Raw genomic sequence first — 15,357 nt, 5'->3', positions numbered from 1 at the left:
TGGAGTTAGTGATTAAGAAAGCGATTCAGAACTATCTCGACAAGAATGGTACCCTGAATAGATCCCAGCATTCTGTCTTTAAGGAGCGGCCACGCCTAACAAATTTTGTCAATTACTAAAATATACAGCTAGACTTTAGTAAAGTTTTTGATACATTCTCTCACGGAAGGCTGCTTTATAAACTAACGCCTCTTTAGCACCCCACTTTTGTAGAGTGTGGGAGATATTAGTAGCCCTTCAGAACGATCCCGCTGGATCGTAGGCTGGCTGAAAGAGAGGAAACAAACGGTTGCCATAAATGATCAATCTCCAGGATGGATATGTTTAACAACAATGGTCCCTTAGGGTTCGATACTGGGTCTCCTACTATTTCTAACTTTCAAAACTGATATTGACGAGGATATCCAAAGTAAGCTCTAAAAGTTTCCAGCTGATTTGAAGGTGAGAATGATGCTTTACAATCCGAACAAGATCAGGCCGCTCAAAAATGATTTGGTTCAGTTGCATATATGGCAATAATAACAACGGAAGTAGTTTAATGCTTCTAAATGTAAAGTTGGGGAACAGAAATGCTGGAATTATGTATGAGCTAGGGAAAAGATATCTAAAAATGGTTCAGGATGGAGAAGACTTAGTTGCTACGACTCTACGACTCTATGTGATATGAAATTTTCCATGCTGTATAAACAGGAGGCCAGGAAGGCACGCGGAATCTTGAAATCTTGCATTCAGGTCTGGAGACAGCATCTTAAAAAAGACATAGAACTTCTGGAGAGGCTTTAAAGAAGGGCGACCAGATTAGCGATTACTGAAAATCGATGCACATATGAAGAACGGCTTAGAAGGTATGGAACACAAAATTTAACAACCATACATATAAGGGGAAATCAGGTATAGGCGTTTATGGAGCTGAAGGGGTTCAGTAAAATGAATGAGGAAGGTCTTCTTCCTCGCAAGTGAGAACAGGAACTAGAGTGCATAAATATAAAACCCCAGAGAATAATAAATTATGCAGTTCGATTTTGGATAGCGGTTGCCAAAGACGACAACCCGCTGGCGATATCTATAAAATGATGTCCCTATGAGGAAAGACTTCAAATATGTAGGCTATAGAGTTTAGCCACCAGGCACTTTAGATTGGACCTGGTTGTGGTCTATAAAGATCTGCGAGGGGATAATAAATTGAAAGAAAGCGAATTTTTTTTACTGTTTTAAATGATTCAAGAACTAGGCTATTGTTATGTATTAAGCAACAAAGAAAGAAACTAAGACGATGAAGCGTCAAGATATCGTGTCTGTCCATTGCATGTATTTTTGGTCTATTTGCCCATTTTCTGGAAGTAAAAATGAGTTTTAAGGAGAGAAAATCCTGCAACCCTCGTCTGAGATCAACTAACTCAGCTGTGTTGTGAAAAAACCTTTAAAAAGTTCCTCGCGTCATTGATGGCATTAAAACTCAGGTCTTTTCCGCACGCTGTGGGGAGGTCGGTGTTTTATATCCATTTTGTTACCGCGAAGGGCCATAAATTCAAGTTAAAGGGAAAGTGGTTTAGACTGGATTGTAAGAAGCTTCTTTTAGCCAATGAGTCTCTAATTATTTGAACAAGTTACCTCAACGCTGTATAGTTTAACCAATCTGTGAACAACGAAATTAGTTTTTCGCATACTGGTGTCTTTCTAACTGTCATTAAATTTCTGTATTTGCAGGCCTTACCATCTTACCATGCCTCGAGCAAAGAAAATTCAAAAACAGAAAGGGGAAAAAAAAAGGCAGAGACGCCAACGCATCCCTCATAGACGACGATGGAGGCCAGGAACTGTTGCACGCCGAGAAATACGTCGATACATGACGTCTGGGGATCTACTGATCCCGAAAGCGGCTTTCCAACGATTGGCCCGTACAATTGCCGCCAGAAATTCGGAGAACCACTTCGTTTCCAACCATGCTGAAATGTCGGTCCTGCAGGAACTCGTCGAAAACGTCAACTTAGATTTGTTGGCGATCACCGATAGGATCACGTTGAATGGCAAACTGTCGCACGGCAAAGGCTGAAGATTTTCAGTTAGCCAAACAAATAAGAGGTCTGCTCTTGTTCCACTCAAAAAAAATTAATTTAACAAACGTAAAAAAGCGTAGCAAATATTCTTATTTATCTAAACCGTGATAAACATGGTGAAATATTCTTATTCTTATTGTTTTATTTTAATTATCCACTAGGGGGCTCCGCTCCCTATGCAGGCCCTCAGGGTCTCGTGGTTATCCAAACTGACACCATGCTGTAGCTTTTTCTAGCTGGCATGGTGTGGGATGCTGACACTGGCCATTTGGGTAACCCAGACCAGTATAGGACAGAGCTGCAAAAAGCACGCTCCACCATAGGGATCTCTTTCCCTGTGTTATTTTATTCCTTCCACCTGGGGTGGTTGAGTCTCCTCTCCCCAATCCCCTTTTGCCATCCTGGGTTGTCCCTACCCCCCTTTCGCCTGGTGGCTCACCCACCATCCACTTTCAACTCTCACCCTCTGGACTAGGTTGAGTATCCTGTACCAGGAGTACCCTTACTGTCTCCCCCTATCAAATCAGGCGGGCGCCTCACTGTTCTCTACCACTTTTATCCCACCCTCTTCCTATCTCCCGATTATCTCCTTTCCAATAAAAATATTTTTTGGGATCTCCTTGGATGCCTAGACTACCCCACGACGAACCGTGGGGTAGTCTAGGCATCCAAGGAGAGAATAAAGCCAGAGCTTTATTCTCTCCTAATGTGTCTTGGTCCGCCTCCCTGTGGCGGTGACGGAAACTGTGGGTGTTAATGGCTCTCCACAGGCCTCGCAGCCTAAGTGGCCAGAGGAACAACACAACCCACACTAATACTTCACAAAGCATACACCCTGGTCTTACGCAGAGTATTGTATTCTACACAGAGTAAAAACGCGGAGTTGGGGGAGATCCCGATGCCGTCAGGAAAAAATCACTATGTCGCTATGATCGATATCTAATCAGGAAATGACGTATGTAATCATTTACCTGTGCATTTGTAGTGCGCAGTATTCTCAAGGTCGAATAAATATCACTATATAATTATTTCCCTGCGTTTACATAGGTCACTTAGGAAAAGGCTTTTTTTCATTCGGGTTCTATAATGCATGAGGAATATTGTTGCATCCGAAAGAGAAGGATTAAAATATTTTACCGAAATATATACAAACTATACAAATATTTATAAAATACTGAACTATTTGTACAAATATACAATATTCATTAATGTACAAATAACGTTACAATGAAACATAAAATGATGCACGTGCACGAGGTTGGTGAACGTTATGGAGGCAGTTGTCAATAATTAATTGCCTCGCCCTTTTCTCCCATTGGCTCGAATAAATATCACTAGGAGGAAAACTTTTTAATGTATAAAGAGATATCTCTGTCAAATAAATTATTTGTCTATATTTATACAGATATTTATTCGATTCAACTAAAACTTTCTCTCGACATGAGTGTGAAAAAAATATTTAGCGCCCCGCACTCTGACACAAGCTGGTAATTTGCTGGTAACAAGAATGGTGTCTAACAGTTCAAACCACCACCCACCGGCAGAACTGTAAAGGATTAAACAAGGTAAAGGTAAAAGTTATTGGTGAGCGAAGGGTGCAGCATGTTGTACGGTTCAGTGGCAGATCACTATGCTACAGTTGACATTGCAATACAATATGGGGGATGCAAGAAACAAAAGCCCCTATGATGATGAGCTGCACACTCAGAAGTATGGGGTTCCACAGCAGACGACCCAAGGGACAGCTTCTCCTCGTCGCTGATTATCGTCGATGGGGAATGCTGTGATATCAGGAACAGGCTGGTTGAACAAGTTGTAGAAGTTAGCGATGGGGTTACAGTTGCTTGGTTTTAACTTTAGATTACAGAATAATTTTTTAAGTGTAATTTCATATTAATAATTATTATTATCAAAGTTATTGATAATAATAATTATTATTATCAATTATTATCATATATGTAACGATAATGTCGAATGTTGTTAAATCACCCATAAAGAATTATTCTGTAATCCAAAGGTAAAACCAAGCAAATGTAACTCCATCACTAAATTCTACAACTTAATTAATTATTTAACATAATTAGATTATTAATAGAATTTTGTTAAACTTTCTAGAAAATTGCACCTCACACTAATGTTCTCACCCCCAAAGGCCTGAAGACGGGAAACTGTTGAGTTTCCGAAACGTCACCAACATTGTTTAAGCGTTTGGGAGTGAGATGTTTAAATCGTTCAGATTGTAGTAAATATTTCACTAATAAATTACTCAAATCTACCACATGATATAATAGTAGTTAAATCAATTAATAATCTCACAATGATGAACAAATCACGTCCCCCCCCTTCCAATTAACTAGGTTTATTATTTTAAACGCTAAATTGTCTTTTTAACAAGTTTAATATTAATTAAATTGTATAACGAATTATCATTGAGATGGTAATTTTTATATAAGATGACGCTTTAATCTTATATAAAAATCAAAAACATAATATAATAATTTATTTAGAAATAATTGTCATATTTTTAAAATGATTATAAATTCAAATATACTCTCTTTAACTCCATTGGGCGACTATGATAAATTGGTGTCTGTGGCTGAGACTCTAAAATACCCAAAATTACAAGGGATCCCAAAGTAATTTTGCGCGTCAGCCCTCTAAAGGTGCAGAAAGTGCTGTGAAGAAATTAAATACATTTGAACTTATGATAAAGTCAACAAAAGCAGATGCCACTCAGAGATACAAGATGAAGATTTTAATTTCGATAAAAATTGCGTGTTTAGGAGAGATGGGGAAAATAGGGACAGAGGGACAATATTCCCTGATTCAGTTCAAGGTAACACGGATGCTGACTGAGCATGGTATCAGATGACTTGGAGAAAAGGCAAGGTGGTAGTTGAGGTATTATAGAGGCCAAATGACTATAAAGAGTATGACAAATCTTTTAAGGCAGATAGAAAGGGCTAGCGAGTACGAATGGCTCATTATGGGCGACTTCAACCTGCCACTTTTAGGCTGCGAGGCATAGACCGGAAATATTTAATAACATATATAATAACAGTTTTTTTTAACCAACTGAATGATTTATACTTATTCCAAAAAGTCCGAATGGGTACAAAAGGCTCTAACGTCCTAGATCTGGTTCTTGCTATTGTGCTTAACTATATTAAATTCTTGATAACGGAAGAAATAATAGTAGGCACCGACCGCAATACCATAAAATGGATTGTATCTGAAGAATGATATGTATAATTCTCGACAAAATTAATAGAAACGTAGAAAATGTGATGCAACTCGTGCAGCTTGGATAAAGCGCGACAAAATTGGTATGGAGGTGTATCATCGTTATTCTAACGATGAAATAAGGAAATAAGAAGAGGGGAAATTTGGAAAGGTATAAAGGTCATTTATAGGGGTTGTATAAGAATCTCCAAAAAGATCACATTACAGAAGTCGATATAAGGGGCTCGAAAATATGGTTACATGACATAAGTATGGCGTGTGATCTCTCCAATAGCTAACCGGTCTGACAGTAGTGAAGCATGTTCGATAAGCGGATATCTATAAGATTCAGTGACAACAAATCCCATTCTTCCACCAGAGCACACCTTAGCTCACCAAGTGACCAAGGAGTCGAGTGTCGGCGTGCAGCCCCACATATGTACCATCGGATTTAAGTCTGAAGATGGTGTTGGCCAAGGCAGTCGTTCGATATCTTCAGTGTCAAGATATCCCTCCACCATGTGCAGTGGCATTCTCGTGTATGAAAAGAAAATCTGGGCCAACCGCACTCCTAAAACGTAGCGCATAGGGTTTGAGAATCTGTTCTCGGTACCTCTGCACAGTTACGGTACCGCTATCATGAACGGGGTGCGGCAGTTAATCATTATTCCGCCCCACACGAACACCACCTCCACCGTAAGTGCCTTTCTCTGATGTTCGAGGAATGGTACGCATTCCTCGTTGTTTACAGATGAAATAGCGCCTAGAATCTGTTTGTAGGCTAAAACCAGAGTCATCAGAGAGCAGAACTGTACCCCTTTTGTCAGTGCTGAAAGTCACATGTTCATGGCACCTGACCATGTGAAAAGATCATGCGAAGCAGGCATCGGAGTCCTACCCACGCAAAGGATCATTGTAGACATGCAGGTCCCCCCTGGCGGAGCCCCCTGGAAAAAACAGCGGGGCCCCCGAGAGACGAGTCACGTGACCACGGGAGATGCAGCGGCTCCTGGCAGCAAAAAAACACATCGAAGTCCGAGAGAGGAGAGTCACGTGGTCGATGACGTCATACCCGCCAAGGATCATGCGAGACAAAATCTGTGGAAATAAAGATACACCTTTAAAAAAAACGTGTGATTGGAGAGAACACAGGAACCTACCCTTGCGGATATTTCCGTGTGCAAAGGATAGCCACCTCGCCCAACAAAGAAGTCTTCAGAGGTGTCTCTTCCTCCACCTACATATATATCCACACTCAACAATCAATTTTAAAAATTGTTCGTCTATCCTTTTCCATCTACTGTCTCTGGAGGCACTCAGTCGGGAAAACAACATTTGTGCTATCCCTTATTCGAAATAGTGACTAATTCTTGGGTACACAATCACCAGAACTGCCAAATTCTAGTAGTTGCATGCCCCCATGTCCATTAATTTCTGTCGGAGTGATTTTTTTTTATGCGAATGGCAGACCTTTAACAGACCCCTATAAGAGTGCAATATAAAAATATTACCTTTACCTCCTGTAAAGTAATATTTTTATATTGTGATCAGCGATTATTTCGGAGAGATCATTTGACACTGAAAGAGATCTCTGACAATTCAGTGGAAGTACTTTAAGTGATTCACTAATACTATTGTTTGTGTAATTTGTATTATTCACAATTTGTTCTTGCTTTGGTTATTTCTTGCGCTCGAATGTACTCAGTGCAGTTATTGTTGCGATATGAGTAATTTGAAGTCTTTTTAAGCAAATTGCTGGGGAGTCTTTCTTAGGACATGCATCGATTTGATGAACTTGGTTACCACAATGACCACAGGTATTCTCCATCTGTTGGCAGAATCAGGCAGAATGGTAGAATCCAAAATATTTGAAACAGCTAGTGGCAATGACAAAGTCTTTGAACAAACTCCATGAACAGACCATCCTATGTAAGCACGACCAGAGCTTAATAAAATCTTCCTAACGTTAGGGGTGTTTAAAAAATCCAATGACAATTGTTCATATTTTTAGATTTAATCCTGAATCTCACTTTTACTGACTTTTTGAATTCATCTTCCTCAAAGCCGTATTCACTTAAGTTCTTTCCAAACAAATCATCAAGGAATTCTTAGTCTGTAATTTCTTTATTCAGGTCATAAATTATTAGGGCCGGATTGAATTTTTGGGCAAATCAATATTAAGCTTATGTTCTTTAAATTTACTGTAGCTTTTAAGAGTTTTTAAATCATTACCAGAAGCAGTTTCTATGACAATATCTCGGTCGCGGGCTTTCCTAATTGATTTCATTTTAACTTTCTTAAATTCTGTTTTAAAATCTTAATATCTTTGCTCGTTTTCAATTCACCATTCTCTTCCGCTCTACCAATGATTAGATGTTTAGTTTGGGTTCCCAATGGAACTCTGCTCTCTGCTATCTGTTTTCCCGAACTAGAAGGAGCAACACTTGCATATGTTGCCGCTGGGATATATACAGGCATAGTGTTCCATGTCAACTCTGTCTTAAGTTTTTCATTTTCTATCGTTAATTCTAGGAGCATGCGCTCCATCGAGTTCCATACTTTACTTATTTCCACTATCCTTGATGGTGTTACTTTAATTACACCTTTAAGTATGTCGAACAAACTGTTTTTTTTAACGCAAAAACATAATCTAAATCAGTTGTGACGTTTAATTGTACAGGATCATTTACTTGATTATTTCCAGACGTATTTACACCTTCCGTTTTCACTTTCAAGGGAGGGGATTGTTGTTCTACAATATTACCAAATTGTACAAAAGGGTCTGGAAATTCCTCTAGATTAGCACCCATAATCTCTGGTACTATTGTTAAATCACCAGGCATCGAGATTGATGCATTTCCATCAGACACACTGTAAATAATTATATATAAACAGTTTAAAACTAAGATAAATAACTAAAAATAAAAAAAAAAATTCACACCAATTCTACCAGTCTTTGGTTGGTACCAAATAGTCCTTGGCACTAAATGAATTAAAATGTGAGTAATATCAGGGAAAAGGCTCTAACAACACTCAGCCAGATAGACACCCACAAATAATTTGTAAGTCTTCTAAGTTAAAACATAACAATTCACTGTAAAATATATGTGGCCGACTTACCCAGTCTCACAACAGGTTGAATACTAGCACAGAAAAATCCAAGGTTTGATTTCCAGTTCCTTATCCGTCCGGCAGGAGGCGCCATAAAAATTCTGAAAAATAAATAATTTCCTGCCCTTTCCAAAATATAGGAAACACCCAGCTACAACCTCTGGGGGCCCGCTAAAAGTACTCAAAGTTTAGCTCAAAAGTAGCCCAAATCTGATTCAATATTTCATTATACTCAATAAATATTCAATCTGAGGGGTTCCAAAATTTTCCCTCATTATATACCACTTGAGCTAGAGCGTGTAAATTCCAAACTCATTAGATATACTGAATTTTAATACTTCAGATGCATCAATAAAACAAATAACAACAGATTTTTGCAGATAATTGTAATTTAGAATATTAACATTTCTTTCCCACTTAACCTCTACATCGGAAGACTTTTTATAGCTAGTAAAGTAAACAAGAAATATGACAAAGCAGTCACGTAATATGATACATGAACTAGATCAAGCATATAAAGACACAACCCAAAATTGGTAACACAAACTGAGTTTCCAAAATGTATCGTAAAATATATATTTAAATTAAGGTTGGTTTTGAGCCATTTACTGTACGCAAACATTGTTATTTTGCTTCCATTATCCTTGTTGTTTGTATTTTTTAATTTAATAACTTCAGTATACGTACTAAACTATAAAGTTCATCCCGGAGGCCTAAGTTTAATGAGATTTAGACTGTTCATAGCCTTGCGTTCTATATTTCGATATTCACTCATCCACTTTCATAATAAGCTGAAGTAATTTTCCGTAATCTCTGAAACATTTTAATAATCTTTCGTTAATGGCTATAATAGGAATTCATTATAATTAAAAGAATACCAGGTAGTTTAAAACACGAAACGGCTCGTTCGTTTTTTGAGATAAGTCCACAGAATTAATTTGCTGGTTTAATGGACTCGCTGATTCCTGTACTGATAAGGCTAGAAAAGATGGGTATTTTCAGAAAACTGCGGTGCTTTTATAAACCTATCAAACTCCGCATGGTAATAATAATTTTACTTTATGGATGTATGTATTCTAGGTTTCCCAATTTCTGCGCTGTGGAATTAATTTAAGTATGAATCCTTAATGTTTGTAATTAGGCACAGTCTTTTATTTCTAAGTCAGAATTAAAATATGTATTTTCTTAGTATTGATGGACTGCCTACCACATTAACAAACAGACCTGACATCTTCTGATATTAATTACCAACTCAGACATATCGATCAATCTTCTCCAATAATGCATTGGCTATAAATCCAGCTGGAAAGGCAGTCCTACGGAAAGATACTCAAAGTCCTCTACCAAAATGCAATAAACATGAGAAATGGATTATAGGATTTGGGAACAAATCCTGTTATCACAATATTTTGATAGCGTTATTGCTGAAACATAGCTTCAACGGAAGGAAGAATATCTAATCATTGCTAGACCAGTGTACTAGAAAACTGGGTTTATGCCCCAGTGGAAATGCAGAAGGGATGCACCCCTTTCTTATACAATTCTGCAGTTCTAAGTAATTCATAAATAGTTTGGCTGAACTATTTGAAGTTGCCAGATCCTTTCTTCAGCGCACTGGTTGAATCTTAGATATATGTAGTCTGTTTATACCAAGTTTGAATTATACAATTGTAGAATTTTCATTTGAATAATTCTCTTAAAGTTACAAATTAGCTCTTCGTAAACTAAAAGTTTTGGTGAGGATAATATTTGTAGCATACTTACTTCCATGTGATTAATTAATCTAATTTTTAAAAAAATTAGATTAATTAATCACATGGAAGTAAGGCTTCTAGGATAAATTACCTTTCCCAGCAAAGGCTAATGCCATCACCATTAAAAGCCTTAAATACCTCAATGAGATCATTTCGCAAGTGCATAGTCTCCAGTCACTGCAGTTATTGCAGTTTGAAGAACGGAAGCCTTTCTCTGGTAACAGCATCCTTATGTTCCCCTCAAAAATCTTATTGCCCTTCTCTGCACCACATCGATCTAATGAATTGCATACTCTAGAGCAGCGTTTCCCAACCGGGGTCCATAGAAGCTTTGAGGGGGTCCACAAGAGAAAAAATTGTATTTCGGGGGTCCATAATATGAGCTAAGGGGTTTATGATAAAATATTATAAATAAAATAATTTGTTAAATAAAAATAATAATAATAAAATAAACTAATGCCGTAGAAAAGTCCAGAAATTCGCAGTTAGAAGATACTCGTATTTTCTGGAACCTTCTTTAGTTGACGCAAAAAAAAAAAATCTTTCCATAGAAAATCTCGAAGAAGAAAACATTATTTAAGCACCGACTAATCTAGAAAGAGTCAGTCAGTCAGTCAGAGGCAGTTATTTCATTCTATAGTGAGTAATCGGCATCGTCGTGGTGAAATCTATTGTTTGTGTTATTGAACGTTATTGTTCTAGTGAACTATATTTCCATTAGTACCTACAAGCATTTCCAACATTAAATATTTGAGGTTAATAATATTATTATTGTTTTCAAATTACCCATGGGTCATGCAAAGAAGAAAACGAGACAATATTTGACTGAATATCTGTCGTATGGTTTTATTGAATCATCAGAGAATATCACAAAACCAATGTGTCTTATATGTATGACTGTGCTGTCCAATGATAGCGTGAAGCCAAGTAAGCTTCGTCACCATTTGGAGACAAGGCACAACAAAAATAAAAATAAATCAGTGGAGTATTTCCGAAAACAACGAGACAATTTTCAAGGAAGAAACAAATTGGATCAGATTTTTAGTAAACCAGCAACCAATAAAGATAGCGGTTTATTAGCATCATATGAAATCAGCAAAATCTGGAAAGCCACATAGCATTGGTGAAACTGTCATCTTGCCTTCGATATCAGTTGTAATTTCAACAAAGTTAAACAAAAATGCACGTGAAATTATCGATAACACAATATCCAGACGCATTGATGGAATGTCTGAAGATGTAGAAATTCAACTTATTGCTCAATTACGAGTGAAACAGTTTGCAATGCAACTCGATGAATCAACTTTGATGGGCAATGAAGCACTTTTATTGCATATGTAAGATGCATGGATGATAATCAGCTCAGAGAGGAAATGCTTTCTGCAAGATTCCTCGAAACAGATACTAAAGTTGAAACAATATTTAAGGAAGTCAAGTCTTATTTTAGAGAAAAAAATATTCCACTCGAAAATTTAATGGCTTGTGCTACTGATGGCGCTCCTTCCATGGTTGGTAGGTACAGAGGGTTTATCACTCATTTAAAAAGTATTTTGCATACATTGCGTGATTCACCGCCAACATCTGGTGCCGAAGAGATTGAGTGGACGTCTTCATGAAGCCTTAACTCTTGTAATAAAAGCTGTCAACCTCATTAAGGCTAATGCTCTTCAAGATCGTCTCTTTCGCAAATTTTGTGATGAAAATGAAGAAGGATTTGTCCGTCTTGTACTGCATTAGTATTTTTAAAATTTTTTTAGTAATTCTGTCATTACAAGTAAAAATATGTTTCAGTTTTATCAATTAAAATTTTCAAAATTTGTAATTTACATTTTTTATATTATATTGGAATTGTTTAATTATTAGCTTTTACTAATCTACAAATAAATATTTCATTTAGGAATATTACATATGCGTATATGGGGGTCCACATACGTAAAGTTAGGATTCAGGGGGTTCACAAGCAAAAAAAGGTTGGGAACCCTTGCTCTAGAGACTACTTTTCTTCGAGAATAGTTACGACTGTTTTCAATTCCTGCTGACATCGGGGTATTACAAATACGTCTCAGATGTAACACGTGAATGAATTTTATCGATGCATTTTGAAATGCAATCATCACATTCATATCGTTCCTAAAATGAGGCTTCCAGACCTGTATGCACTATTCAAGATGTGGCCTAACCATTTCCTTACACAACGGCTTCTCCCATGGAAACTTGAGTGTTTCGTTTAGAAAAAAAAACCAGGCAAATCGACCAGAGAACACATGCTTGCAGACATATATACATGAGTATATTATGAAATAACTATCTTGTTGGGATGACTAGGACAGTAAGAGCTTATAATACCATATATCAAAGGAAAATTATCAGCACATTCCCTTGTATCCTAGAGCGTTCTCAATATTAACGATAGTAGTTCCACCAGGTGACGTGCTCTCAGGACTGCTGTTTACAGCATTATATAAATTATATAAATAATATGTAATTTTTGTTCATACATTACATAAGGGGAGTTTCTCACTTTACTGTCCAGAAGAACAATTTCCACACTGTTTGCTGATGATGTCAAAATCTTGGCACCCGTCCATCCATCTGAGAATTCTCAATTGCTAGTCAATAACGTGTCTTAGTAGCTCTACAAGTTTCTCTGCATATCAATCCCTCGATGCCTCTTGAGATTATAAGCGTCACAAATTTTGATTCTCATCTGATTACTCCCACAATCACGAACACAAACACACTCTCGTACGCAGCATCTCTAGAACAAACTACATTAGTTACTGAATTTCTAATAAGTCTTCGCCATACAGACTCTAGTCTCGCCATTTCTAATGCACACAAACTGCTAATAGTTGCGCAATTAGCCGAGCTGATGTCCAAATGGATAAAGCTGATAAGATGTCCCTTGTGTAAACTACCTAAGCTATTGCATAGCTCAGGTAGTTTACACCAACGACAAAGTGGACCAATTCAAGCAACTACCAAAAGTGGATATAACACAATAAGTTTTTATTATAATTGGCCCACCAGATGATTAATAAATTATTGGAAAACCAGTACAGAAAAGCCTTATTAGTGTAAAATCTACATAATCTTTTTGAAGTGTGCAAACGTATGAAGGATTATTGATGTAAGACTCTTAGCTAACCCTACTTTGTATTGCGTATTAACCACGAATCTACTTTAATTAAACTGATACGCTGCTTGTCACTCTTATTTGAATCTGAGAGAGAGAGAGAGAGAGAGAGAGAGAGAGAGAGAGAGAGAGAGAGAGAGAGAGAGAGTGTGCACTGAGCAACCCAAATATGTTATTCATAAACACTGAACGTTGTATACACTTCCCTTACAAAAGTAATTTATCTTTTAAAAAGTGCCGGGTTCCTGCTATTACTAAGAAAACCGCATGCAGTGTCACATGATTATGTCTGCGTGAAGAGTCGTTTAAGTGGTGTGTGATTAAGGCTTAATTTCAGAACTCACCTTGAGAGCAGTCGTAGGCATTCATGTACTCTGACGACATAAACTGGACTACCAACGCTGTTTTGCCAACACCGATGGCCCCCAACATTAGTACCTTTCTGGTGGGTCCTCCATGAGGACCGGATGAGCAAGAGGTAGCAGTTGACGCACACGATGCTCCGGTTCCGCCCGTCAGACTAGATGCGGTAGAAGCGACGCTGTTATTACTCCGTGACCTCTGTCTGACCATGTCACCTCGGTTCACAACGCCACCCTTGGATGTGATACTAAAGTTTCGTAACATGTAATAGTCGTCGTTCTCATCTTCGAAATCGAAGCATGGGGGTGGCTGCGGGCTAAGACTCCGATCGCGGTCCCGTAGACTGCCGTAGGTCCTCCGTCGAGATCGATGGTAGTTGTTTTCAGACGGCATCGTCGACACACGAGGTCGAAAGTCCTCTTCGGCTTGTATCCGTTGAGGGGAAGGTCGCCTCATGACCCTGAAGGACAGCGACCGACTGTGGTGCGGGCTAACGACCCTCTGTCTCCGACGGCGCGGAGAGTAGTCGCTTACCGTCAGCGTTTCTGAAAATCGCCTCGACAGCACCTCCGGCGAAGGACGATACCTGGCCGACAGCAGCCCGTATTCGGAATCTTGCCATGACGGAGAAGACGGGCCCACCTCTTTGACGGTCAGCTCCGGAGCACTGCGAGGTAAATGACCTTTCGCCCGGAGGCTCTGCGTATCGACAGAGAGCAGGTTAGTGTGAGCGTACGTTGCGCCGTTATTCATGCACCGAGGGCGAACTCCCCGTAAGGCTTCCGGAGTTACCGGAATGGACGCTGACCTGTGTCGCCCCTGTGGAGAAGTTTTAAGCACGGGTGATTTCTTGTCCGTCATAGTTATGCGTCGCTTGTTTTTAGGCTGAGTGACAACACCTCGTATGGCTGCTCATGACCCTACAGCGATGTCTCTGTTTTGAAGGTCACATAACGGAAAGTGACACGTTACAGAGTTCGAATCAGACCGGGCAGCTTCCGTTAACACCAGTCTGTCCGAGTGTCCAGTTGCAAACGTTGCCGGTCGCCCTCCACAGTCAATCCTACCGCTTGCGAGCGTAGTCCGTTTCGTCCGAGTTCCTGATATCAATTACTGCATCTGTCCCCCCGGCAACAAGACAAGCGGAATTAATGGTAGCCTCCCAACACGGTGAGATTTTCCCAAGCACCCACCAGCCGACAGAAGCGAACTGGAACACGGAAAGTGGCCGTCACAACATTTAAACCCGCTCGGCTCTACTACAGAATGCATCGCCACGCGATGTGCTTTCGGTACCAAGCACTGGAAGAGTTCATTTCGAGAAGAGAAGGAGGAGGAGGAATGGTGGTAGAGAGAGAGATGTTTGAATTCTCCAGCAGGCCGTATACAGCTTATCATCGAAGAGACAGGGAGTTGAAGAGAGAGAGGGAAGACTATTATTAAGAGTGTAATCTTTACAAAACCCTTCGTTCTTTTCTCTTTTCAGAACAATAAGAGTGGTTTGCAGTCGAAAGCAATTTCTTGGAGTAGATTTGATGACATAGCGATCGATTGTAGATGTTATTAGGACAGCCAGACATTATGGCAACACGGCCGATTAAACAAGGTGGGTTAGTAGGGCAATTGAATTTTAAAACTCGCAAATGAAATGCTGAGAGTAATAGTTATAAGGGATGGATGGTGGGCGTTATTAAAAGTGCCCGCATTTTTGGTT

At 38.9% G+C, this 15,357-nt stretch overlaps 1 protein-coding gene across 1 annotated transcript in view; it reads right to left on the bottom strand.

Annotated features, from left to right (window-relative positions):
• LOC150089917 (uncharacterized) overlaps positions 1–14,892 on the bottom strand; it is an 84,989-nt gene extending 70,097 nt beyond the window's left edge. The window contains exon 1 of the mRNA XM_090368897.1: positions 13,625–14,892. Coding sequence (XP_090225023.1) covers positions 13,625–14,504 — 880 coding nt within the window. The 5' untranslated portion in view covers positions 14,505–14,892. The remainder of the gene's footprint in view (positions 1–13,624) is intronic.
• Positions 14,893–15,357: the final 465 nt, after the last annotated feature.

This window comes from Mastigoproctus giganteus, chromosome 2 (assembly GCF_048544385.1).
Source record: "Mastigoproctus giganteus isolate SK-2022 chromosome 2, ASM4854438v1, whole genome shotgun sequence".
NCBI lineage: Eukaryota > Metazoa > Arthropoda > Arachnida > Uropygi > Thelyphonidae > Mastigoproctus > Mastigoproctus giganteus.
Note: the sequence above shows the minus strand (reverse complement) of the source record. Positions and strands in the feature narration are given on the sequence as shown.